Source organism: Bos mutus, chromosome 26, assembly GCF_027580195.1.
Source record: "Bos mutus isolate GX-2022 chromosome 26, NWIPB_WYAK_1.1, whole genome shotgun sequence".
NCBI classification, from domain to species: domain Eukaryota; kingdom Metazoa; phylum Chordata; class Mammalia; order Artiodactyla; family Bovidae; genus Bos; species Bos mutus.
In genome coordinates, this window is record NC_091642.1 from 41,952,949 (window position 1) to 41,975,142 (window position 22,194).

At 41.0% G+C, this 22,194-nt stretch overlaps 1 protein-coding gene and 1 pseudogene across 2 annotated transcripts in view; one reads left to right on the forward strand and one right to left on the reverse strand.

Annotated features, from left to right (window-relative positions):
* The window catches only part of PAPSS2 (3'-phosphoadenosine 5'-phosphosulfate synthase 2), a 101,504-nt gene that overhangs the window by 3,614 nt on the left and 75,696 nt on the right, over positions 1-22,194 (reverse strand). For both annotated transcript variants that reach the window (XM_005906566.3, XM_070363776.1), the window contains exons 9-10: positions 11,891-12,026; positions 391-659 (exon numbers count right to left, since the gene is read on the reverse strand). In XM_005906566.3, the coding sequence (XP_005906628.1) occupies positions 391-659; positions 11,891-12,026 (405 nt within the window). The remainder of the gene's footprint in view (positions 1-390; positions 660-11,890; positions 12,027-22,194) is intronic.
* LOC138985881 (U6atac minor spliceosomal RNA) lies at positions 15,175-15,292 on the forward strand (annotated as a pseudogene).

A 22,194-nucleotide genomic window follows, 5' to 3' on the forward strand; every position in this document is an offset into this window, starting at 1 on the left:
TTGATTTGGTGTTGCTAGTATTTTTACAAATGAAAAGTGAAAAGTGTTGGTGGCTCAGTTGTGTCTGACTCTGCAACCTCATGGACTGTAGCCTGCCAGGCTCCTCTGTCCATGGAATTCTCCAGGCAAGAATACTGCAGTGGATTACTTTCTCTTCTCCAGGGGATCTTCCTGACCCAGGAACATGGTCTCCTGCATTGCAGGCAGACTCTGAGCCACCAGGGAAGCCCCACAAATACTATATGGAAACATAATCAGGTCAGATAAAAAGAGACCAAAAGATGTCAGAATCTGCTCATAAAGAAGAATCCCAGAAGCGCTCTTGCTTTTCTAAGTGAGACTTGACCCTGCACTTGTGAGTCCCAGAGCCCAGAGCAGGGAACTGCTCACCTCTGTGGGGCCAGCATATAACATGGGAGATGGGAAGATGGCAACAATGGTTGACTTGGGATCAAGAACCTCTTCTTCGAGCACAGCTGCGTGCTGTTTCATCCGCCAGTCCAGGGGCACGTCATCATCTTTGGTCCAGCCACCCAGGGGGTGGAGCAGCAGGACCGGGTGCTTGTAGCCTCTCTCCAGGAGCCGGCGGCGGGTGTCCTGCATCAACAGAGCATGGCCATTGTGGACAGGATTGCGCAGCTGGAATGCAAACACTGCATCTGGGAAGTGAAAGCAGAACACCAGGATCAAAGACATGCAATGCCTTCAAGAACAGAAAAAGACACAGCTGTGTTTATTGTTCAGTATACTTGTTATAGCCACTTGCTTTTTCTTCTATTTTAATTTAAATTTTCAAAAAAATTTACAGTGTTGTGTTGGTTTCTGCCACACAACAACAAAATTAATCATAATTATACACACGTTCACCTCCCCCTGCCCCAGCCCCCGCCCACCCATCCCTCCAGGTCCATCACAGATTGACAGACTGGGCTCCCTGTTCTACACAGCAACTTCCCACCAGCTATCCATCTTACACCTGATCGTATATATATATGTTGATGCTACTTTCTCCATTCATCCCACCTTCTCCTTCCTCTACTGTGTCCACAAGTTCGTTCTCTACATCCACATGTCCATCCATTCCTTTCCTGCAAATAGGTTCATTGATACCATTTTCTAGATTCCATATATATGCATTAATATACTATATTCATTTTTCTGACTTCACTCTGTATAGCAGGCTCTAGGTTCATCCACCTCGCTAGAACTGACTAAAACCCTGGAGAGGATGTGGGGAAAAGGGAACCCTGCTACACTGTTGATGGGAATGTAAACTGATACAGCCATTATGGAAAATGGTACGGAGATTCCTTAAAAAACTAGGAATAAATCTACCATATATGACCCAGCAACTCCTCTGCTTGGCATATACCCTGAGAGAAACCACAATCGAAAAAGATACATGGACCCCAATTTTCATAGCAGCACTGTTTACAATAGCCAGGACATGGAAGCAACCTAGATGTCCACTGACTGATGAATGGATAAAGAAGGTGTGGTACCTATATATAATGGAATATTACTCAGCCATTTAAAAAAAACGAATTTGAGTATATCTGCTTGCTTTTAAGAACCAGCTGGAAAACCACCTGGATCTTTAGGGGTGTTACTCCAAAGGTACCAGTAGCAGACTTTTTAGACAGGGATAGGACATGGGCAGGAAGCCCTAAAGGGAGAGCCTGACTCAGAAATGAACACATTAGTTGCCAAGACCTTTCTTACAAACCACAGCTCAGGCAGGGGCTGGTATTGATCTGTCCCCTTGTGCCCTGCTCCAGCCTCATTTGCCTAGGGTGTGAATATTGATGAGGAACAATTTCTGGAATCTGCAAAACCTAACAACTTAAAGATATAAAAACACTTCTTCACTTTATGGAAATCTTCAAAGCTACTTCACTTAGTGATGAAGTCCTGGGAGGCTTAATTTTTCTTTTGGTTATTAAATGGATTAATGTACATCCATTATAGAAAACTTAGGAAATACAGAAAAGCCCAAAATACAATATAAAAATCATCCATCATCCTATCGTTACTTTTTCTCTCTTTTTCAAAATATGTGAAGTGAAAATCTTCCCTTCCCCTTGGCCCCACTTTATCCCTAGAGGTAGCTGCTGTCATTGGCAGGTTGGTTCACATGTTGCCAGACATTTCCACTTCTACACACAGAAATAGGTTTGGGTTTTAAAAGCAATTATCCCATTTTACTTTGTTTTCTGAGATTATTCTATACATACTGTTCTGAAATTTGGTTTTTTACTTAACAAATATACTTTGGGTACCTTTATGTGTCAGTGTTTATTTTTTTTAATAGCTGCATAATATTACAGTAGTTCAACTTTATAAGCTTTCCATATCTTTATGATTGGAAGCTTTAAGCTTTATGATTTCCTGTGTGGATCACAATAAACTATGGAAAATTCTGAAAGAGATGGGAATACCAGACCACCTGATCTGCTTCTTGAGAAACCTATATGCAGGTCAGGAAGCAACAGTTAGAACTGGACATGGAACAACAAACTGGTCCAAATAGGAAAAGGAGTACATCAAGGCTGTATATTGTCACCCTGCTCGTTTAACTTCTATGCAGAGTACATCATGAGAAACGCTGGGCTGGAAGAAGCACAAGCTGGAATCAAGATTGCTGGGAGAAATACCAATAACTTCAGATATGCATATGACACCACCCTTATGGCAGAAAGTGAAGAGGAACTAAAAAGCCTCTTGATGAAAGTGAAAGAGGAGAGTGAAAAAGTTGGCTTAAAGCTCAACATTCAGAAAACTGAGATCGTGGCATCTGGTCCCATCACTTCATGGGAAATAGATGGGGAAACAGTGGAAACAGTGTCAGACTTTATTTTTGGGGCTCCAAAGTCACTGCAGATGGTGATTGCAGCCAGGAAATTAAAAGACGCTTACTCTTTGGAAGGAAAGTTATGACCAACCTAGACAGCATATTCAAAACCAGAGACAGCACTTTGCCAACAAAAGTCCATCTAGTCAAGGCTATGGTTCTTTCAGTGGTCATGTATGGATGTGAGAGTTGGACTGTGAAGAAGGCTGAGTGCTGGAGGAGCCAAGATGGCGGAGGAGTAGGACGGGGAGAACACTTTCTCCCCCACAAATTCATCAAAAGAACATTTAGATGCCGAGTAAATTCCACAAAACAACTTCTGAATGCCGGCAGAGGACATCAGGCACCCAGAAAAGCAACCCAAGTCTTCAAAAGGAGGTAGGAAAAAATATAAAAGACAAAAAAAGAGACAAAAGAGGGAGGCACGGAGTTCCGTCCCGGGAAGGGAGTCTTAAAAAGAGAGAAGTTTCCAAACACCAGGAAACCTTCTCAATGCCGAATCTGTGCCAAGCTATGGAAGCACAGAGGGCAACATAACAGGGAGGAAAAATAAATAAACAATTAAAACCCGCAGATTGCGAGCCCTACGGTAACTCCCCCAGCGGAGAAGCAGCGCAGACGCCTGCACACGCCATTAGCAAGCAGGGGCTGGGCAGGGAGGCGCAGCGCGGGCTGCATCGCTTAGAGTAAGAATCTGGCCTGAATACCCTGAGCGCTATCTAAGCGAAATAATTTGGGCTAGCAAACCAGACTGTAGGATATCTACCACGCGAAAAGCCAGCCCTAACCTAAGACACTGCCAGGCCCGCGCACAGAACAAAGGACTGAACAGAGATAGCCGGCTGCAGACCTTCCCCCTCCGGTGACAGGCAGCCAGAACTGGAAGGGGACAATCGCAGCCCCAGAGAGACATTATCTACAAAACTGTAAGCAGGCTTCTTTGCTAACTAAAACTTCATGGGGGTCTGGACGGTCAACATCTGCCTGAGAAGGTGCGCCGGTTGTACACCTAGATAACCAAGCGGCGGGGAGGCGATAAGTCGCAGCAATTGCGCTTGCCAAACACCTCATCACCTGAGCTGCTCGGACCTGGGAAAGGCACAAAACGCAGGCCCAACCGAGTCTGCACCTCTGAGGACTACCCGAGTGCCTGAACCTGAGCAGCTTGGACCTGGGAGGTGCAGGCAGCCCAGGGCCGGCCACAGATGGTTCCCAGAGGAGCAACCTAGAGCCTGAGCAGTGTGGGCAGGGAGGCTACACGCGCCATGAACGGGGGCAGACCCAGTGTGGCTGAGGCACTGCGAGCACACGCCAGTGTTATTTGTTTGCAGCATCCCTCCCTCCCTCCCCACAGCACGACTGAACAAGTGAGCCTAAAAAAAAAAAAAAGTGTCCGCCACCATCCCCTTTGTGTCAGGGCGGAAACCAGACACTGAAGAGACCAGCAAACAGAAGAAGCTATAACAGAGGGAACCGCCTTGGAAGCTACAGGCAATAGATTTAAACCCTGCGGTTACTACCAACTACATAGGAAGGGGCCTATAGATCTTGAGAAATATAAGTCGGACCAAGGAACTAGCCAAAAATGAACTGAACCCACAATACTCACAACAAAACCAGAGAAAGTCCTAGATATATTTTCACTATGTTTACAATCATTCTTTCTTATTTTTTAAATTTTTTAAAAAATTTAAGTCCTCTATTATTCCTTTAATTTTCACTTTTATAACCTATTACTTTGCAAAAAAAAAAAAAAAAAAAGACCCTATTTTTTTTTTACAGCAAACTTCATATATATATATTTTATAATTTTTTGACCTTGTTTTTTTTCATTTTTCTTCTTTTCTTTAACATTGTATTTTTGAAATTCCAAACTCTACTCTAGATTTTTAATTTTAGCTTTTTGGTATTTGTTATCAATTTGTACCTATAGTTTTTTTATAATTTCTGTGACTTTTTTTTTTTCTTTCTCTGTTTCTTTCTCTTCTTTTATATAACATTGTATATCTGAAATTCCAAACTCTACTCTAGATCTTTAATTTATACTTTTTGGTATTTGATACCAATTTTGTACCTGTGTTTCCTTTATAATTTTTGCGACTTTTTTTGTTTGTTTGTTTGTTTGTTTTTTCTCTCTTTCTTTTTTTTAACATTGTATTTTTGAAATTCCAAACTCTACTCTAGATTTTTAACCTTTGCATTTTGGTATTAGTTATAAATTTTGTACCTATATTTTCTTTATAATTTTTGCGACCTTGTTTGTTTTTGTTTGTTCATTTTTTCTCTCTTTCTTTTCCTTCTTCTTTTCTTTAACATCGTATTTCTGAAATTCCAAACTCTACTCTAGATTTTTAATTTTTGCTTTTATGTATTTGTTACCAATTTTGTACCTTTAAGAACCCAATCTTCAGTACCCATTTTTCACTAGAGAGCGAGATTACTGGCTTGACTGCTCTCTCTCCCTTTGGACTCTCCTTTTTCTCCACCAGGTTGCCTGTGTCTCCTCCCTAACCCCTCTCTACTCTACCCAACTCTGTGAATTTCTGTGTGTTCCAGACAGTGGAGAACACTTAGGGAACTGATTACTGGCTGGATCTGTCTCCCTCCTTTTCATTCCCCCCTTTTATCCTCCTGGCCACCTCTGTTTCCTTCCTCCTTCTTCTCTTCTCTGTATAACTCCATGAACATCTCTGAGCGGTCCAGCTGTGGAGTGCACATAAGGAAGTGATTACTGGCTAGCCCACTCTCTCCTCTGTTGATTCCACCTCATCTCATTCGGGTCACCTCTAACTCCCTCCTCCCTCTTCTCTTCTCCATGTAACAGAGATGAACATCTCTGGGTGACCCTCACAGTAGAGAAACTTTTCATCGTTAACGTAGATGTTTTATCAATGGTGCTGTATAGAAGGAGAAGTTTTGAAACTACTGTAAAAATAAGACCAATAACTGGAAGCAGGAGGCTTAAGTCCAAACCCTGACTCCAAGGAACATTAATTGACAGGAGCTCATCAAACGCCTCCATACCTACACTGAAACCAAGCACCACACAAGGGCCAACAAGTTCCAGGGCAAGACATACCAAGCAAATTCTCCAGCAACAAAGGAACACAGCCCTGAGCTCCAAGATACAGGCTGTCCAAAATCACCCCAAAACCATAGACATCTCATAACTCATTACTGGATGCTTCATTGCACTCCAGAGAGAAGAAATACAGCTCCACCCACCAGAACACCGACACAAGCTTCCCTAACCATGAAACCTTGACAAGCCACCTGTACAAACCCACACACAGCGAGGAAACGCCACAATAAAGAGAACTCCACAAACTGCCAGAATACAGAAAGGACACCCCAAACTCAGCAATTTAAACAAGATGAAGAGACAGAGGAATACCCAGCAGATAAAGGAACAGGATAAATGCCCACCAAACCAAACAAAAGAGGAAGAGATAGGGAATCTACCTGATAAAGAATTCCGAATAATGATAGTGAAATTGATCCAAAATCTTGAAATCAAAATGGAATCACAGATAAATAGCCTGAAGACAAGGATTGAGAAGATGCAAGAAAGGTTTAACAAGGACCTAGAAGAAATAAAAAAGAGTCAATATATAATGAATAATGCAATAAATGAAATTAAAAACACTCTGGAGGCAACAAATAGTAGAATAACAGAGGCAGAAGATAGGATTAGTGAATTAGAAGATAGAATGGTAGAAATAAATGAATCAGAGAGGATAAAAGAAAAACGAATTAAAAGAAATGAGGACAATCTCAGAGACCTCCAGGACAATATTAAATGCTACAACATTCGAATCATAGGGGTCCCAGAAGAAGAAGACAAAAAGAAAGACCATGAGAAAATACTTGAGGAGATAATAGTTGACAACTTCCCTAAAATGGGGAAGGAAATAATCACCCAAGTCCAAGAAACCCAGAGAGTCCCAAACAGGATAAACCCAAGGTGAAACACCCCAAGACACATATTAATCAAATTAACAAAGATCAAACACAAAGAACAAATATTAAAAGCAGCAAGGGAAAAACAACAAATAACACACAAGGGGATATAAGGGATAACAGCTGATCTTTCAATAGAAACTCTTCAAGCCAGGAGGGAATGGCAAGACATACTTAAAATGATGAAAGAAAATAACCTACAGCCCAGATTATTGTACCCAGCAAAGATCTCATTCAAATATGAAGGAGAAATCAAAAGCTTTTCAGACAAGCAAAAGCTGAGAGAATTCTGCACCACCAAACCAGCTCTCCAACAAATACTAAAGGATATTCTCTAGACAGGAAACACAAAAACGGTGTATAAACTCGAACCCAAAACAATAAAGTAAATGGCAACGGGATCATACTTATCAGTAATTACCTTAAACGTAAATGGGTTGAATGCCCCAACCAAAAGACAAAGACTGGCTGAATGGATACAAAAACAAGACCCTACACATATGTTGTCTACAAGAGACCCACCTCAAAACAGGGGACACATACAGACTGAAAGTGAAGGGCTGGAAAAAGATTTTCCATGCAAATAGGGACCAAAAGAAAGCAGGAGTAGCAATACTTATATCAGATAAAATAGACTTTAAAACAAAGGCTGTGAAAAGAGACAAAGATGGTCACTACATAATGATCAAAGGATCAATCCAAGAAGAAGATATAACAATTACAAATATATATGCACCCAACACAGGAGCACCGCAGTATGTAAGACAAATGCTAGCAAGTATGAAAGGAGAAATTAACAATAACACAATAATAGTGGGAGACTTTAATACCCCACTCACACCTATGGATAGATCAACTAAACAGAAAATTAACCAGGAAACACAAACTTTAAACGATACAATAGACCAGTTAGACCTAATTGATATCTATAGGACATTTCACCCCAAAACAATGAATTTCACCTTTTTATCAAGCGCACATGGAACCTTCTCCAGGATAGATCACATCCTGGGCCATAAATCTAGCCTTGGTAAATTCAAAAAAATAGAAATCATTCCAAGCATCTTTTCTGACCACAATGCAGTAAGATTAGATCTCAATTACAGGAGAAAAACTATTAAAAATGCCAACATATGGAGGCTGAACAACACGCTGCTGAATAACCAACAAATCACAGAAGAAATCAAAAAAGAAATCAAAATATGCATAGAAATGAATGAAAATGAAAACACAACAACCCAAAACCTGTGGGACACTGTAAAAGCAGTCCTAAGGGGAAAGTTCATAGCAATACAGGCATACCTCAAGAAACAAGAAAAAAGTCAAATAAATAACCTAACTCTACACCTAAAGCAACTAGAAAAGGAAGAAATGAAGAGCCCCAGGGTTAGTAGAAGGAAAGAAATCTTAAAAATTAGGGCAAAAATAAATGCAAAAGAAACAAAAGAGACCATAGCAAAAATCAACAAAGCCAAAAGCTGGTTCTTTGAAAGGATAAATAAAATTGACAAACCATTAGCCAGACTCATCAAGAAACAAAGGGAGAAAAATCAAATCAATAAAATTAGAAATGAAAATGGAGAGATCACAACAGACAACACAGAAATACAAAGGATCATAAGAGACTACTATCAACAATTATATGCCAATAAAATGGACAACGTGGAAAAAATGGACAAATTCTTAGAAAAGTACAACTTTCCAAAACTGGACCAGGAAGAAATAGAAAATCTTAACAGACCCATCACAAGCATGGAAATTGAAACTGTAATCAAAAATCTTCCAGCAAACAAAAGCCCAGGTCCAGACAGCTTCACAGCTGAATTCTACCAAAAATTTAGAGAACAGCTAACACCTATCCTGCTCAAACTCTTCCAAAAAATTGCAGAGGAAGGTAAACTTCCAAACTCATTCTATGAGGCCACCATCACCCTAATACCAAAACCTAACAAAGATCCCACAAAAAAAGAAAACTACAGGCCAATATCACTGATGAACATAGATGCAAAAATTCTTAACAAAATTCTAGCAATCAGAATCCAACAACACATTAAAAAGATCATACACCATGACCAAGTGGGCTTTATCCCAGGGATGCAAGGATTCTTCAATATCCGCAAATCAATCAATATAATACACCACATTAACAAATTGAAAAATAAAAACCATATGATTATCTCAATAGATGCAGAGAAAGCCTTTGACAAAATTCAACATCCATTTATGATAAAAAAAAACTCTCCAGAAAGCAGGAATAGAAGGAACATACCTCAACATAATAAAAGCTATATATGACAAACCCACAGCAAACATTATCCTCAATGGTGAAAAATTGAAAGCATTTCCTCTAAAGTCAGGAACAAGACAAGGGTGCCCACTTTCACCATTACTATTCAACATAGTTTTGGAAGTTTTATTACAGCGATCAGAGCAGAAAAAGAAATAAAAGGAATCCAAATGGGAAAAGAAGAAGTAAAACTCTCACTATTTGCAGATGACATGATCCTTTACATAGAAAACCCTAAAGACTCCACCAGAAAATTACTAGAACTAATCAATGATTATAGTAAAGTTGCAGGATATAAAATCAACACACAGAAATCCCTTGAATTCCTATACACTAATAATGAGAAAACAGAGAAATTAAGGAAACAATTCCATTCACCATTGCAATGGAAAGAATAAAATACTTAGGGATATATCTACCTAAAGAAACTAAAGACCTATATATAGAAAACTATAAAACACTGGTGAAAGAAATCAAAGATGACATTAATAGATGGAGAAATATACCATGTTCATGGATTGGAAGAATCAATATAGTGAAAATGAGTATACTACCCAAAGCAATTTATAGATTCAATGCAATCCCTATCAAGCTACCAGCAGTATTCTTCACAGAGCTAGAACAAATAATTTCACAATTTGTATGGAAATACAAAACACCTCGAATAGCCAAAGCTATCTTGAGAAAGAAGAATGGAACTGGAGGAATCAACCTACCTGACTTCAGGCTCTACTACAAAGCCACAGTTATCAAGACAGTATGGTACTGGCACAAAAACAGAAATATAGATCAATGGAACAAAATAGAAAGCCCAGAGATAAATCCACGCACATATGGACACCTTATCTTTGACAAAGGAGGCAAGAATATACAATGGAGAAAAGACAACCTCTTTAACAAGTGGTGCTGGGAAATCTGGTCAACCACTTGTAAAAGAATGAAACTAGAACACTTTCTAACACCATACAGCAAAAATAAACTCAAAATGGGTTAAAGATCTAAATGTAAGACCAGAAACTATAAAACTCCTAGAGAAGCACATAGGCAAAACACTCTCTGACATACATCACAGCAGGATCCCCTATGACCCACCTTCCAGAATATTGGAAATAAAAGCAAAAATAAACAAATGGGACCTAATTAAACTTAAAAGCTTCTGCACAACAAAGGAAACTATTAGCAAGGTGAAAAGGCAGCCTTCAGAATGGGAGAAAATAATAGCAAATGAAGCAACTGACAAACAACTAATCTCAAAAATATACAAGCAACTCCTACAGCTCAACTCCAGAAAAATAAATGACCCAATCAAAAAGTGGGCCAAAGAACTAAATGGACATTTCTCCAAAGAAGACATACAGAGGGCTAACAAACACATGAAAAGATGCTCAACATCACTCATTATCAGAGAAATGCAAATCAAAACCACTATGACGTACCATTTCACACCAGTCAGAATGGCTGAGATCCAAAAGTCTACAAGCAATAAATGCTGGAGAGGGTGTGGAGAAAAGGGAACCCTCTTACACTGTTGGTGGGAATGCAAACTAGTACAGCCACTATGGAGAACAGTGTGGAGATTCCTTAAAAAACTGGAAATAGAACTACCTTATGATCCAGCAATCCCACTGCTGGACATACACACTGAGGAAAACAGAAGGGAAAGAGACACGTGTACCCCAATGTTCATTGCAGCACTGTTTATAATAGCCAGGACATGGAAGCAACCTAGATGTCCATCAGCAGATGAATGGATAAGAAAGCTGTGGCACATATACACAATGGAGTATTACTCAGCCATTAAAAAGAATACATTTGAATCCGTTCTAATGAGGTGGATGAAACTGGAGCCTATTATACAGAATGAAGTAAGCCAGAAAGAAAAACACCAATACAATATACTAATGCATATATATGGAATTTAGAAAGATGGTAACAATAACCCTGTGTACGAGACAGCAAAAAGAGACACTGATATATAGAACAGTCTTATGGACTCTGTTGGAGAGGGAGAGGGTGGGAAGATTTGGGAGAATGGCATTGAAACATGTATAATATCATGTATGAAACGAGTTGCCAGTCCAGGTTTGATGCACGATACTGGACGCTTGGGGCTGGTGCACTGGGACGACCCAGAGGGATGGTGCGGGGAGGGAGGAGGGAGGGGGGTTCAGGATGGGGAGCACATGTATACCTGTGGTGGATTCATTTTGATGTTTGGCAAAACTAATACAATATTGTAAAGTTTAAAAATAAAATTAAAAAAAAAAAAAAGAAAGATGAGTGCTGAAGAATTGATGCTTTTGAACTGTGGTGTTGCAGAAGACTCTTGAGAATCCCTTGGACTGCAAGGAGATCCAACCAGTCCATCCTAAAGGATATCAGTCCTGGGTGTTCATTGGAAGGACTGATGCTGAAGCTGAAACTCCAATATTTTGGCCACCTCATGTGAAGAATTGACTCATTGGAAAAGACCCTGATGCTGGGAGGGATTGGAGGCAGGAGGAGAAGGGGATGACAGCGGATGAGATGGTTGGATGGCATCACTGACTTGATGGACATGAGTTTGAGTAAACTCCGGGAGCTGGTGATGGACAGGGAGGTCTGTATGCTGCGATTTATGGGGTCGCAAAGAGTCAGACACGACTGAGAGACTGAACTGAACTGAGACATATCAATAGATAAAGGTTTTCAACTTTTCAAACCTGTAAACATGCTGTTTCCTAATATCCTTAATTCTATAAGCAGAGGATGATTAGGAGTATTAACAAATGCAGGAAAGTCAGCCTACATACCAGCATCCATTTCTTTACACTTCTGTTTGAGTTCCAGAGGTGTCAGGCGGTATTGGTCCAACCCATCATTCCACTGTATTCTTTCCAGCACCTGAAGGTCACCACCAACCAGCCAATCCCCACTTTCCATCACCATCTAGAAAGAATTTATTAAAATTCTTAGTGATACATATTGTTTTCTATTTTATCTCAGAAAGTTTCTTTTTCTGAACCAGTCTTGGGCCACTTGAACTAACTGCTTTCAGTTCTTCAACATTTCTAGCACAGTATATATCAAACTTTTTCATTTCTCAAATCCTTTTACTCTTAAAAATTATTGAGGATAAACAAGAACTTTTTTTAAATACTGATTATATCTATCATTATTTTCTGTTTTAGAGATTAAAAGTGAGAACCCTTAGGGCTTCCCTGGTAACCCAGTGGTAAAGAATCCACCTACCAAAACAGGAGACATGGGTTCCATCCTTGATCCGGGAAGATCCCACATGCCCTAGAGCAACTAAGCCTGTGCGTGCACCTGTGCTCTGGAGCAAACGAGCTGCAACTATTGAGCCCTAGAGCCTGTTCTCCACAAGAGAAGCCACTGCAATGAGAAGCCTGGCACTGCAACTACAGAATATCCCCCGCTTGTTGCAACTAGAGAAAAGCCTCCACACAGCAATGAAGACCCAGCACAGCCAAAAATGAAATTAATTTTAAACAAACTGAGAATCCTTAAAAATATTTACTGACCTAAAACTAACAATAATGAAGCCATTAAATATTAACATTTTATTTTTTGGTGAAAAATAATATTGTCCAAAAATATAAGTGAAAAGTAGCATTGTTTTACATGTTTGCAAGTCTCTTCATTATCTGACTTAATAGAAGGCAGCTGGATTCTCATATCTACTTTTTAACTTATTCTATGGTAATATGTTATTTTGACTGAAACAGGTAAAGAAAATTCAACTTCAGGTAGGTGGTTGGAAAAGGGAAGAGTACTTGAATAGCCTTTTTCTATCATTGTGGATATTCTTCATTGATATAAAAAATTAAAGAACCAAATTTAAAAATCAGCCAAGAACTTCAACAGACATTTCTCCAAATATGATATACAGATGGCCAACAGGGACATGAAAAGATATCCAACATCACTAGTTATTGGAGAAATACAATCTCATACCTATTAGGGTGGCTACTATCACAAACAGAAAATATGAAGGGTGGGCAAGGATGTGGAGAACTCCCTCATGGACTGTTGGTGAGATTATAAAATGGTGCATCAGTCTGGAGTTTCTTCAAAAAATTAAAAATGCAGCTGACACATGATCTGGTAATCTCATTTCTGGATATATATCCAAAAGAATTAAAAGCAATGTCTCACAGAAATTTGCACATCCATATTCATATTGGGCTCCAAAATCACTGGAGATGGTGACTGCAGCCATGAAATTAAAAGACGCTTACTCCTTGGAAGGCAAGTTATGACCAACTTAGATAGCATATTCAAAAGCAGAGACATGACTTTGCCAACAAAGGTCCGTCTAGTCAAGACTATGATTTTTCCAGTGGTCATGTATGGATGTGAGAGTTGGACTGTGAAGAAGGCTGAGCGCCGAAGAATTGATGCTTTTGAACTGTGGTGTTGGAGAAGACTCTTGAGAGTCCTTTGGACTGCAAGGAGATCCAACCAGTCCATTCTGAAGGAGATCAGCCCTGGGTGTTCTTTGGAAGGAATGATGCTAAAGCTGAAACTCCAGTACTTTGGCCACCTCATGCGAAGAGTTGACTCATTGGAAAAGACTCTGATGCTGGGAGGGGTTGGGGGCAGGAGGAGAAGGGGACGACAGAGGATGAGATGGCTGGAGGCATCACTGACTCGATGGACATGAGTCTGAGTGAACTCCGGGAGTTGGTGATGGACAGGGAGGCCTGGTGTGCTGCGATTCATGAGGTCGTAAAGAGTCGGACACGACTGAGTGACTGAACTGAACTGAACTGAACTGATTCATAGTAGTGCTATTCACAATAGCTAAAAGGTGGATGCAACCCAGATCTCTCTCAAAAGATGAACCAACGATGAACATGAATGCCATGCATACGATGGAATATTATTCAGTCTTCACAACGAAGGAAATCCTGTTACAGACTATAACATGGATGAAACTGAAAGACATTAAGCTAAGTGAAAAAGCAATGCACAAAAGGATAAATACTGTATTTTTCCACTTACATGAAGTATCTAAAGTAGTCAAATTCATAGAAAATAGAATGGTTGATACCAGGGGCTGGGGAGAGGAAAGGAGACTTGTTATTTAATAGGTACAGAGTTTCAGATTTTCAAGATGAAAAAAGTTTTGGAGATCTGTTTCACAAGGTGAATTACTTAAACTACTGAATTGTTGTTTAGTCTCTATAAGTTATATCTGACTCTTGCGACCCCATAGCCTGTATGTAGCCCGCCAGGCTCTTCTGTCCATAGGATTTTACAGGCAAGAATACAGGAGTGGGTTGCCATTTCTACCAGGGAGTCTTCCTGACCCAGATGGAATCTGCGTCCCCTTCATCTCCTGCATTGGCAGGCGGATTCTTGACTAACGAGCCACCTGGGAAGCCCAAAATAGATAGATGGTAGATAAATAGATGATTGATAACAAAACTTATTTTTCATTGAAGTTTTCTCTAAAGTTACTATCAATATTCTCTTTTCAACACCCAGTCTCTGTTGAAAAAGTGACTTCAGTAAAGGGTGGGTGAGGAACAGAACAAGGAGACTTGGAAAGAACCATCTGTGCATCGTCCCATACTTTAGATGGCCCAACTCTGGTCCTCTTGAACTGCGCCCCTTCTGGCAGGGCAAAGAACCTCTTGTGAGCAGACCCGCCTGAAATCTGTATGTACTCTCTAGACCATGATCTGTGTACCTGGGACATTCCGCCTGGGGTGCCCACAAGCAGACCCAGAGGTTCTCAGGGCATGCAGCAAGGCCAAGCATAGGAAGAGGAGGGGGTGGCTGCAAACGAAGAGCCAACTACCCACACACTACCTTATCCTGATGCAGAGCCAAGAAGGCTAAAATTGAGCCTGGCCTTCCAGAGTGCGATCAAGGCATACTGTCAAAGTAGAAAGATGAAACATTTTATTTAAATTTATTAGGTAAGTAACTTATTTATTTATTTTTTAGATAAGTAACTTTTAAATATAATACTGGGCTTCAGCTCATTCTTACCCTGGATTCCACAAATATTAGGTGTGAATGTGGTGTAAAGAACGGCCAAGTAATGAAAAAGAAAACCATGACAGTGTTTGATGAGAGGGTGAGCACTTTCCTTGATGAAGATGGAAGAGGCCCCGGGCCCGACAGCACACATACGGCTAATGCCTTGCCATCTACTTTGTGGCATCTAACCGTAGTTTTTACACTGTACACCTTAAACTTACACATTGTTACATGTTCATCAAATCTCAATTAACCTGGAAACAGAATAACATGACAACCTTTGTTTTTCCCATGAACTTAAATATGTTCCACTGTTTCCCCATCTATTTCCCATGAAGTGATGGGACCAGATGCCATGATCTTAGTTTTCTGAATGTTGAGTTTTAAGCCAACTTTTTCACTCTCCTTTTTCACTTTCATCAAGAGGCTCTTTAGTTCTTCTTCGCTTTCTGCCATAAGGGTGGTGTTATCTGCATATCTGAGGTTATTGGTATTTCTCCCAGCAATCTTGATTCCAGCTTATGCTTCATTCAGCCTGGCATTTCACATGATGTACTCCACATAAGCAGGGTGACAATATACAGCCTTGACGTACTCCTTTCCCGATTTGGAACCAGTCTGCTGTTGCATGTCCAGTTCTAACTGTTGCTTCTTGACCAGCATACAGATTTCTCAGGAGGCAGGTAAGGTGGTTTGGTATTTCCACCTCTTTAAGAATTTTAACAGTTTGTTGTGATCCACACAGTCAAAGGCTTTGGCGAGGTCAATAAAGCAGAAGTAGATGTTTTTCTGGAACTCTCTTGCTTTTTTGACAATCCAATGGATGCTGGCAATTTGATCTCTGGTACCTCTGCCTTTTCTAAATTCAGCTTGAACATCTGGAAGTTCACGTTAAAGCCTGGCTTGGAGAATTTTGAGTATTACTTGACTAGCGTGTGAGATGAGTGCAATTGTGCGGTAGTTTGAACATTCTTTGCATTACCTTTCTTTGGGATTGGAATGAAAACTGACCTTTTCCTGACCGGTGGCAGCTGCTGAGTTTTCCAAATTTGCTGACATATTGAGTGTAGCACTTTCACAGCATCATCTTTTAGGATTTGAAATAGCTCAACTGGAATTCCATCACCTCCACTAGCTTTGTTCATAGTGATGCTTCCTACGGCCCACTTGACATTCGCATTTGATGTCTGGTTCTAGGTGAGTGATCACACCATTGTGATTATCTGGGTCATGAAGATTTTTTTTGTATAGTTCTTCTATGTATTCTTGCCACCTCTTCGTAATACCTTCTGCTTCTGTTAGGTCCATACCATTTCTGTCCTGTATTGTGCCCATCTTTGCACGAAATGTTCCCTTGGTATCTTTAATTTTCTTGAAGAGATCTCTAGTCTTTCCCATTCTATTGTTTTCCTCTATTTATTTGCATTGGTCTTTTATTTTGGCGGGCTCCAAAATCACTGCAGATGGTGACTGCAGCCATGAAATTAAAAGATGCTTGCTCCTTAGAAGAAAAGCTATGACCAACCTAGACAGCATATTAAAAAGCAGAGACATTACTTTGCCAACAAAGGTCCATGTAGTCAAAGCTATGCTTTTTCCAATAGTCATGTATGGATGTGAGAGTTGGACTATCAAGAAAGCTGAGCGCTGAAGCATTGATGCTTTTGAACTGTGGTGCTGGAGAAGACTCTTGAGAGTCCCGTGGACTGCAAGGAGATCGAACCACTCTATCCTAAAGGAAATCAGTCCTGAATATTCATTGGAAGGACTGATGCTGAAGCTGGAACTCCAATACTTTGGCCACCTGATGTGAAGAACTGACTCACTGGAAAAGACCCTGATTCTGGGAAAGATTGAATGGAGGAGGAGAAGGGGACGACAGAGGATGAGATGGTTGGATGCCATCATCGACTCATGGACATGAGTTTGAGTAAACACTGGGAGTTGGTGATGGACAGGGAAGCCTGGCATGCTCTAGTCCATGGAATCACAAAGAGTCAGACACAACTGAGCAACTGCACTGAACTAAATATGTTCCATATGACGCTGCAATGCAATACATCACACCTGAGAGCAGGTGTCTCTCGTCAGTCATGAAGACAAACACTATGGAAAGTGTACTCCTCAGCCACATCGTAGTTGTGCAACCATTCCCCTTATCAGATTCCAGACTTGCTTTTTGCACCATCCAAAGATAGTGTGTATTGTTAGCACACTAACAATCAGCCTGTATTGTTAGCAGAAAAGAGAGAGGCAAGAAAAAGGGAGAGAAAGCTGATTAATTTTTAACACCCAGCCAGAAGACATCAAGGTGGTGACGGTGCACCCTGGTTCAATTTCCTGTCATGGTCAGATGTTAAGGTTTACAATGACTTGCATTTCACAGCTCTTCAGGGAATGGGAGATTAGAACCATCCATGGTTCTTAACAGAGGGCGATTTTGCCTCTAACGGGGACATCAGACAATATCTGAAGACAATTTTGATCATCACAGCTGGAGTGGGGAAGGGTGTGCTGTTGGAATCCAGTGTATAGAGGCCAGGAATGCTACTAAATATCCTGTGTTGAACAGGACAGCCCCACAACAAAGAACTACCCAGCCCCATGGTTAATAGTGCTGTGGTTGAGAAACCCTGAGCAGACAAAGGGTTATTGCAAGGGATTTGGTTGTTTTTCATGGCCCACCTCCTAAATTCCATGCTCAGGAAAATGACTTAAGAATATTGTCAAATACCCATACCTATACATTTACTTTCTCCTCATTGCTTAAACTACAAATAAAATTTTGAGAGACCTCAAATCCTTGGGCATGGAGTAACTCATTCTGGACGCTAGGGGTCCACCCTACATTGTTCTATTAGTGAAGGCAATCCTGAACCTGTTTAATTCACCACCCAGCCTAAAAATATATATGGAGAGCGATGCTGAAACCAAGCTTTAGGTATATCTTGGATCAGGAAGGACAAAGGGCATCTCTCTGAAAGGTGATCCCAGAACTGTGGTCCACCTATTAGGAAAGGAGGTCCAGTGGCTCTGCCCCATTTCCAAGGACTTTCTGGCCCATAAGTCCCCACTTCTTTCCAAGCCTCCTACCAAAGGCAGGTGTAGGACCACAGTTAGAGAGTTTTCAGAACTGGACACACAGAGGGGTATAAGTAACAAGCTTTAAGGAAGTCTAGTGAAACAGTGAAAGAGGAACTGGGCTCAGAGTCACAGACAGCAGGAATGTATAAAGGATAAGAGGAGGAGCCCAAGCACTCGGATGAGAGCTAAGAAAGCTACGGTGAACAAGAGGGCAAGGTGAGGAAGAGGAGAAGGAAACCACCTAGAGAGGAAGAGGGAATGTGCACATAAGAAGGAAAGGAGCAGCTAAGGGTGGGAAGGTGTAACACAGTGAGGAGGAAGGAATGGAAGGAACAGTGTCCTAGGCTGGGGGACTAGCATATGCAAAAGTATGAGAGAGATGCTACAATGACCAGCTGAGAATGCATGAAAGAACATTTTCAGTGGTGGAAGTAATGAGTAGTAAGATGAATTATATCTCTGTATGAGTTCCAAATAAAGCCTGAATAGTTGCTCCAGCTGAAGAATGGAGAAAAGATTTGAAGGGAGTAGGGCAAGAGACAGGGAAGAAATTCAGTGTCCTGGCCCAAGTTGGAACAGAGGAGAAGTGAACAACTCCAAGCGATACTTTGGAAGCAGAACTGCTAGGACTGGTGATTGAATGGACAAGGGAGAAGAAAGAAGCAAGAATGACATCCAATGTGGTATATATGTACAATGGAATATTACTCAGTCATTAAAAATGAAATGATGCCATGTGCAGCAACATGGGTCAACCTAGAGATTATTGTAGTAAGTGAAGTAAGAGAAAGACAAATATATCACTTATATGTGGAATCTTTAAAAAATGATACAAGTGAACTTACTTTTGAAACAGACTCATAGACATAGAAGGGGGAGGGATAAAGTAGGATGTTGGGATTAATATATACACACCACTATATATAATATCGGAGAAGGCAATGGCACCCCAGTCCAGTACTCTTGCCTGGAAAATCCAATGGACAGAGGAGCCTGGTAGGCTGCAGTCCATGGGGTTGCTAAGAGTCGGACACGACTGAGCGACTTCACTTTCACTTTTCACTTTCATGCATTGGAGAAGGAAATGGCAACCCACTCCAGTGTTCTTGCCTGGAGAACCCCAGGGACGGGGGAGCCTGGTGGGCTTCCATCTATGGGGTCACACATAGTCAGACACGACTGAAGCGACTTAGCAGCAGCAGCATATATAATATAGATCATCACAGGGACCTACTGCATAACACAGGGAACCCTACTCCATACTCTGTAATAAGCTATATGGGAAAAGAATCTGAGAAAGGATATATGTGTGTGTGTGTGTGTGTGTATATATACACATATAACTGAACCAGTTTGCTGTACACCTAAAACTAACATAATATTGTAAATCAACTATACTTCAACTTAAATAAAAATAATACTTTGAAAATAACACAGAAAATTAGGAATATATTTTTTCAGAATGCCAGAAGATGTACATTAAAAACAGAAAATTCATTATGGAAAACAAATGTTGTTGATTTTATTTCTGAAAAAAAAAAAAAAAAGAATGATATCCAGGATTTGGACATGGACCATGCTTTGGATGGTGGACCTTGGGGGACACAGGCGGGGGACCGTGCTGGGGTGAAGTTGCCCATGTTGAGTTGAGGTGCTTGCAGGATATACCCTGATGGAGCCCCATGAGAAACAGCTCCGGATGATTATCTAATGCCATGGTTCTCAACCTTCATAGTACATTAGAGTCACAAAGAGCTTCAAAACCCAGGACAGGCAGAACTGAGCCCAGGCCAATGAAATCAAAGTGTGAAGGAAGGCTCTGGTCATGGGTAATTTTTAAACAGGCAATGCTGCTGGGCGAACTGACCATAATGGTCTTCACTGCAGGGCTAAAGGATATAAAAATCTTCCCTCCTATTCTTTACTCTTGGTTTCTACATCATAAAAGAGGAATAATGATTCTTAGGTGCTTCACAGGAGCGTTGTGAGAAACAATTACCATTTGGAAAAGCTTTGAGAGCCACGGATAAAAGACAACAGGATTCCTTTAAGCATTACTTTTACAAGTTTCACCTGCTTTTCCTCATGATCTCATCTGTGGTTCCGTATTAGTGAGAGGGAGGGTTGGGAGGATTGGGATGGAAAGTCAGGGCAAACTGCAGTGAGGGGTTGTGTAACAGAGGCAGACCGTTTCCTTGGTGACTGACCACTTTCCATGCAAATATAACTCCCAGGGCCACATGGAAATACAAGAAGGCCTATGAATACTTTTGGAAGCAATTACTGTTGGAAAAATTTGGGGTTCTGAAAATTAAAAAAAAAATTTAATTTCTGTGAATTTCAAGGTGCTACAAGATTTGCAGTGGGACTTCCCTCGTGGTCCAGTGGTTGAGAATCCACTTGCCAATGCAGGGGACACGGGTTCAATCCCCAGTCTGGGAAGATCCCACATGCTGCGGAGAAACTAAGCCCATGCAGTACAACTACCGAGCCCATGCACCTATAGCCCGGGGTCCGCAACAAGAGAAGCCATCACAATGAGAAGCCGGTGCACCGCAGCTAGAGAGTAGCCCCCGCCCCCGCATCCTCCCCCACTCCTCGCCCCCCGCCCCGCCCACTCCCCCCCCCCCTCCCCGCTGCCCCCGGCCCCGTTCGACGCAAATAGAGAAAGCTTGCGAGCTGAAGACCCAGTGCAGACAAAAATAAAGATGAATAAAAAATTTAAAAAAGAACTTTAAAGGAAAAAAATAAAAATGTGCATTAAGGAGAGTTCCTTTCCCATAAACACACCTTCAGCACTCAAAGTGTAACTTATACAGGGTGAGTGGTTCTTTCTCTCTGGTTATCCACGGCCCATTTCTCACCATGAGCTCACTGGGAATGTTGACAGAGTCCCTCTAATGATCTAATGGTACTGAGTCACTGACTATATTGTCAAGGCCATGAATCACACCACCATTCTCCCCACCATCTAAGAAATTCTGACCTCCAACTGCCAACACCGGATGCAAGACAAGATAAAAAGAAGTAACTGCTTAAGAAATTCTTTGGATTTTTTTTTTTCTTTTTAGTGCTAACGATGTGTATGTGAATGTTAGGGCCCCAAAGTGAAAGTATCTGAACTGGCATGAAGCAGGATCACTGCTCTTTAGGTCACTGAGTGCAGGTCAGATCCCAAACCTATAGGATTATGATCAGAGAAGGAATGAAATAAAGGCATAATTAAGGCTTGGAACATAATTCCTCAAATAGCTGTTGTCCAATTATTTTAAAGACTGTCTGCCAGCCTCTTGGAGAGAAAATGTTCAGATGGCTCTGAGCCTATCAGCAGGGTGAACAGTTGTGTCCAATAAGTGAAAAGCTGCTTTGCTCACCCACTGACCTCTGTGTTCCACCAGGGGCCTTGAAAAAGCTCTCTCTACCTTGCAACAGTTCACAACCAAAATAAAGAAAAGGTTTGTCTAACAGATTTGGACAGGTTTCTTCACACATCCGTTGTGTGCAGTCACGGGACGGGAAGACATCTCGGAAGACATCTGGTCCGCTCCTTTTACAAATGAAGAAACAGAAGACCAGAGAGAGGACTGCCTTGTTTAATCACAAGGCTTTCTAGAGTCTCCTGGGTTGCAAATGGTTCTTTATTCCTGTGCACTTTCTGAAATCACTAGTATGTGTCTTTTCTTATTTTTGCTCTAATGCTCTAATCTTGGATGAAGGATGGCTTTTGCATTCAATTTCACATATTTTTCATTATGGAAAATGAACCACATCTACATCTAGCAATTCCACTCCTTGCCATCCCACCCTATCACTGCCAACATTTAGAAGCTCTAAAGGAATCTGAAAACTTTTAGTCTGTTTTGCCTTTAGGCAGATTGACTCCAAAACAATCCTAATCAGATGAACACATTTTTCAATCTTAAAAATATCCACTAATGAAAGTGTGGCATTTTCCTTCGGGAAACTGCTGCTATTTGTGCTTTTGTTTACTGAACAATGTCACTGACCACCACCCTCC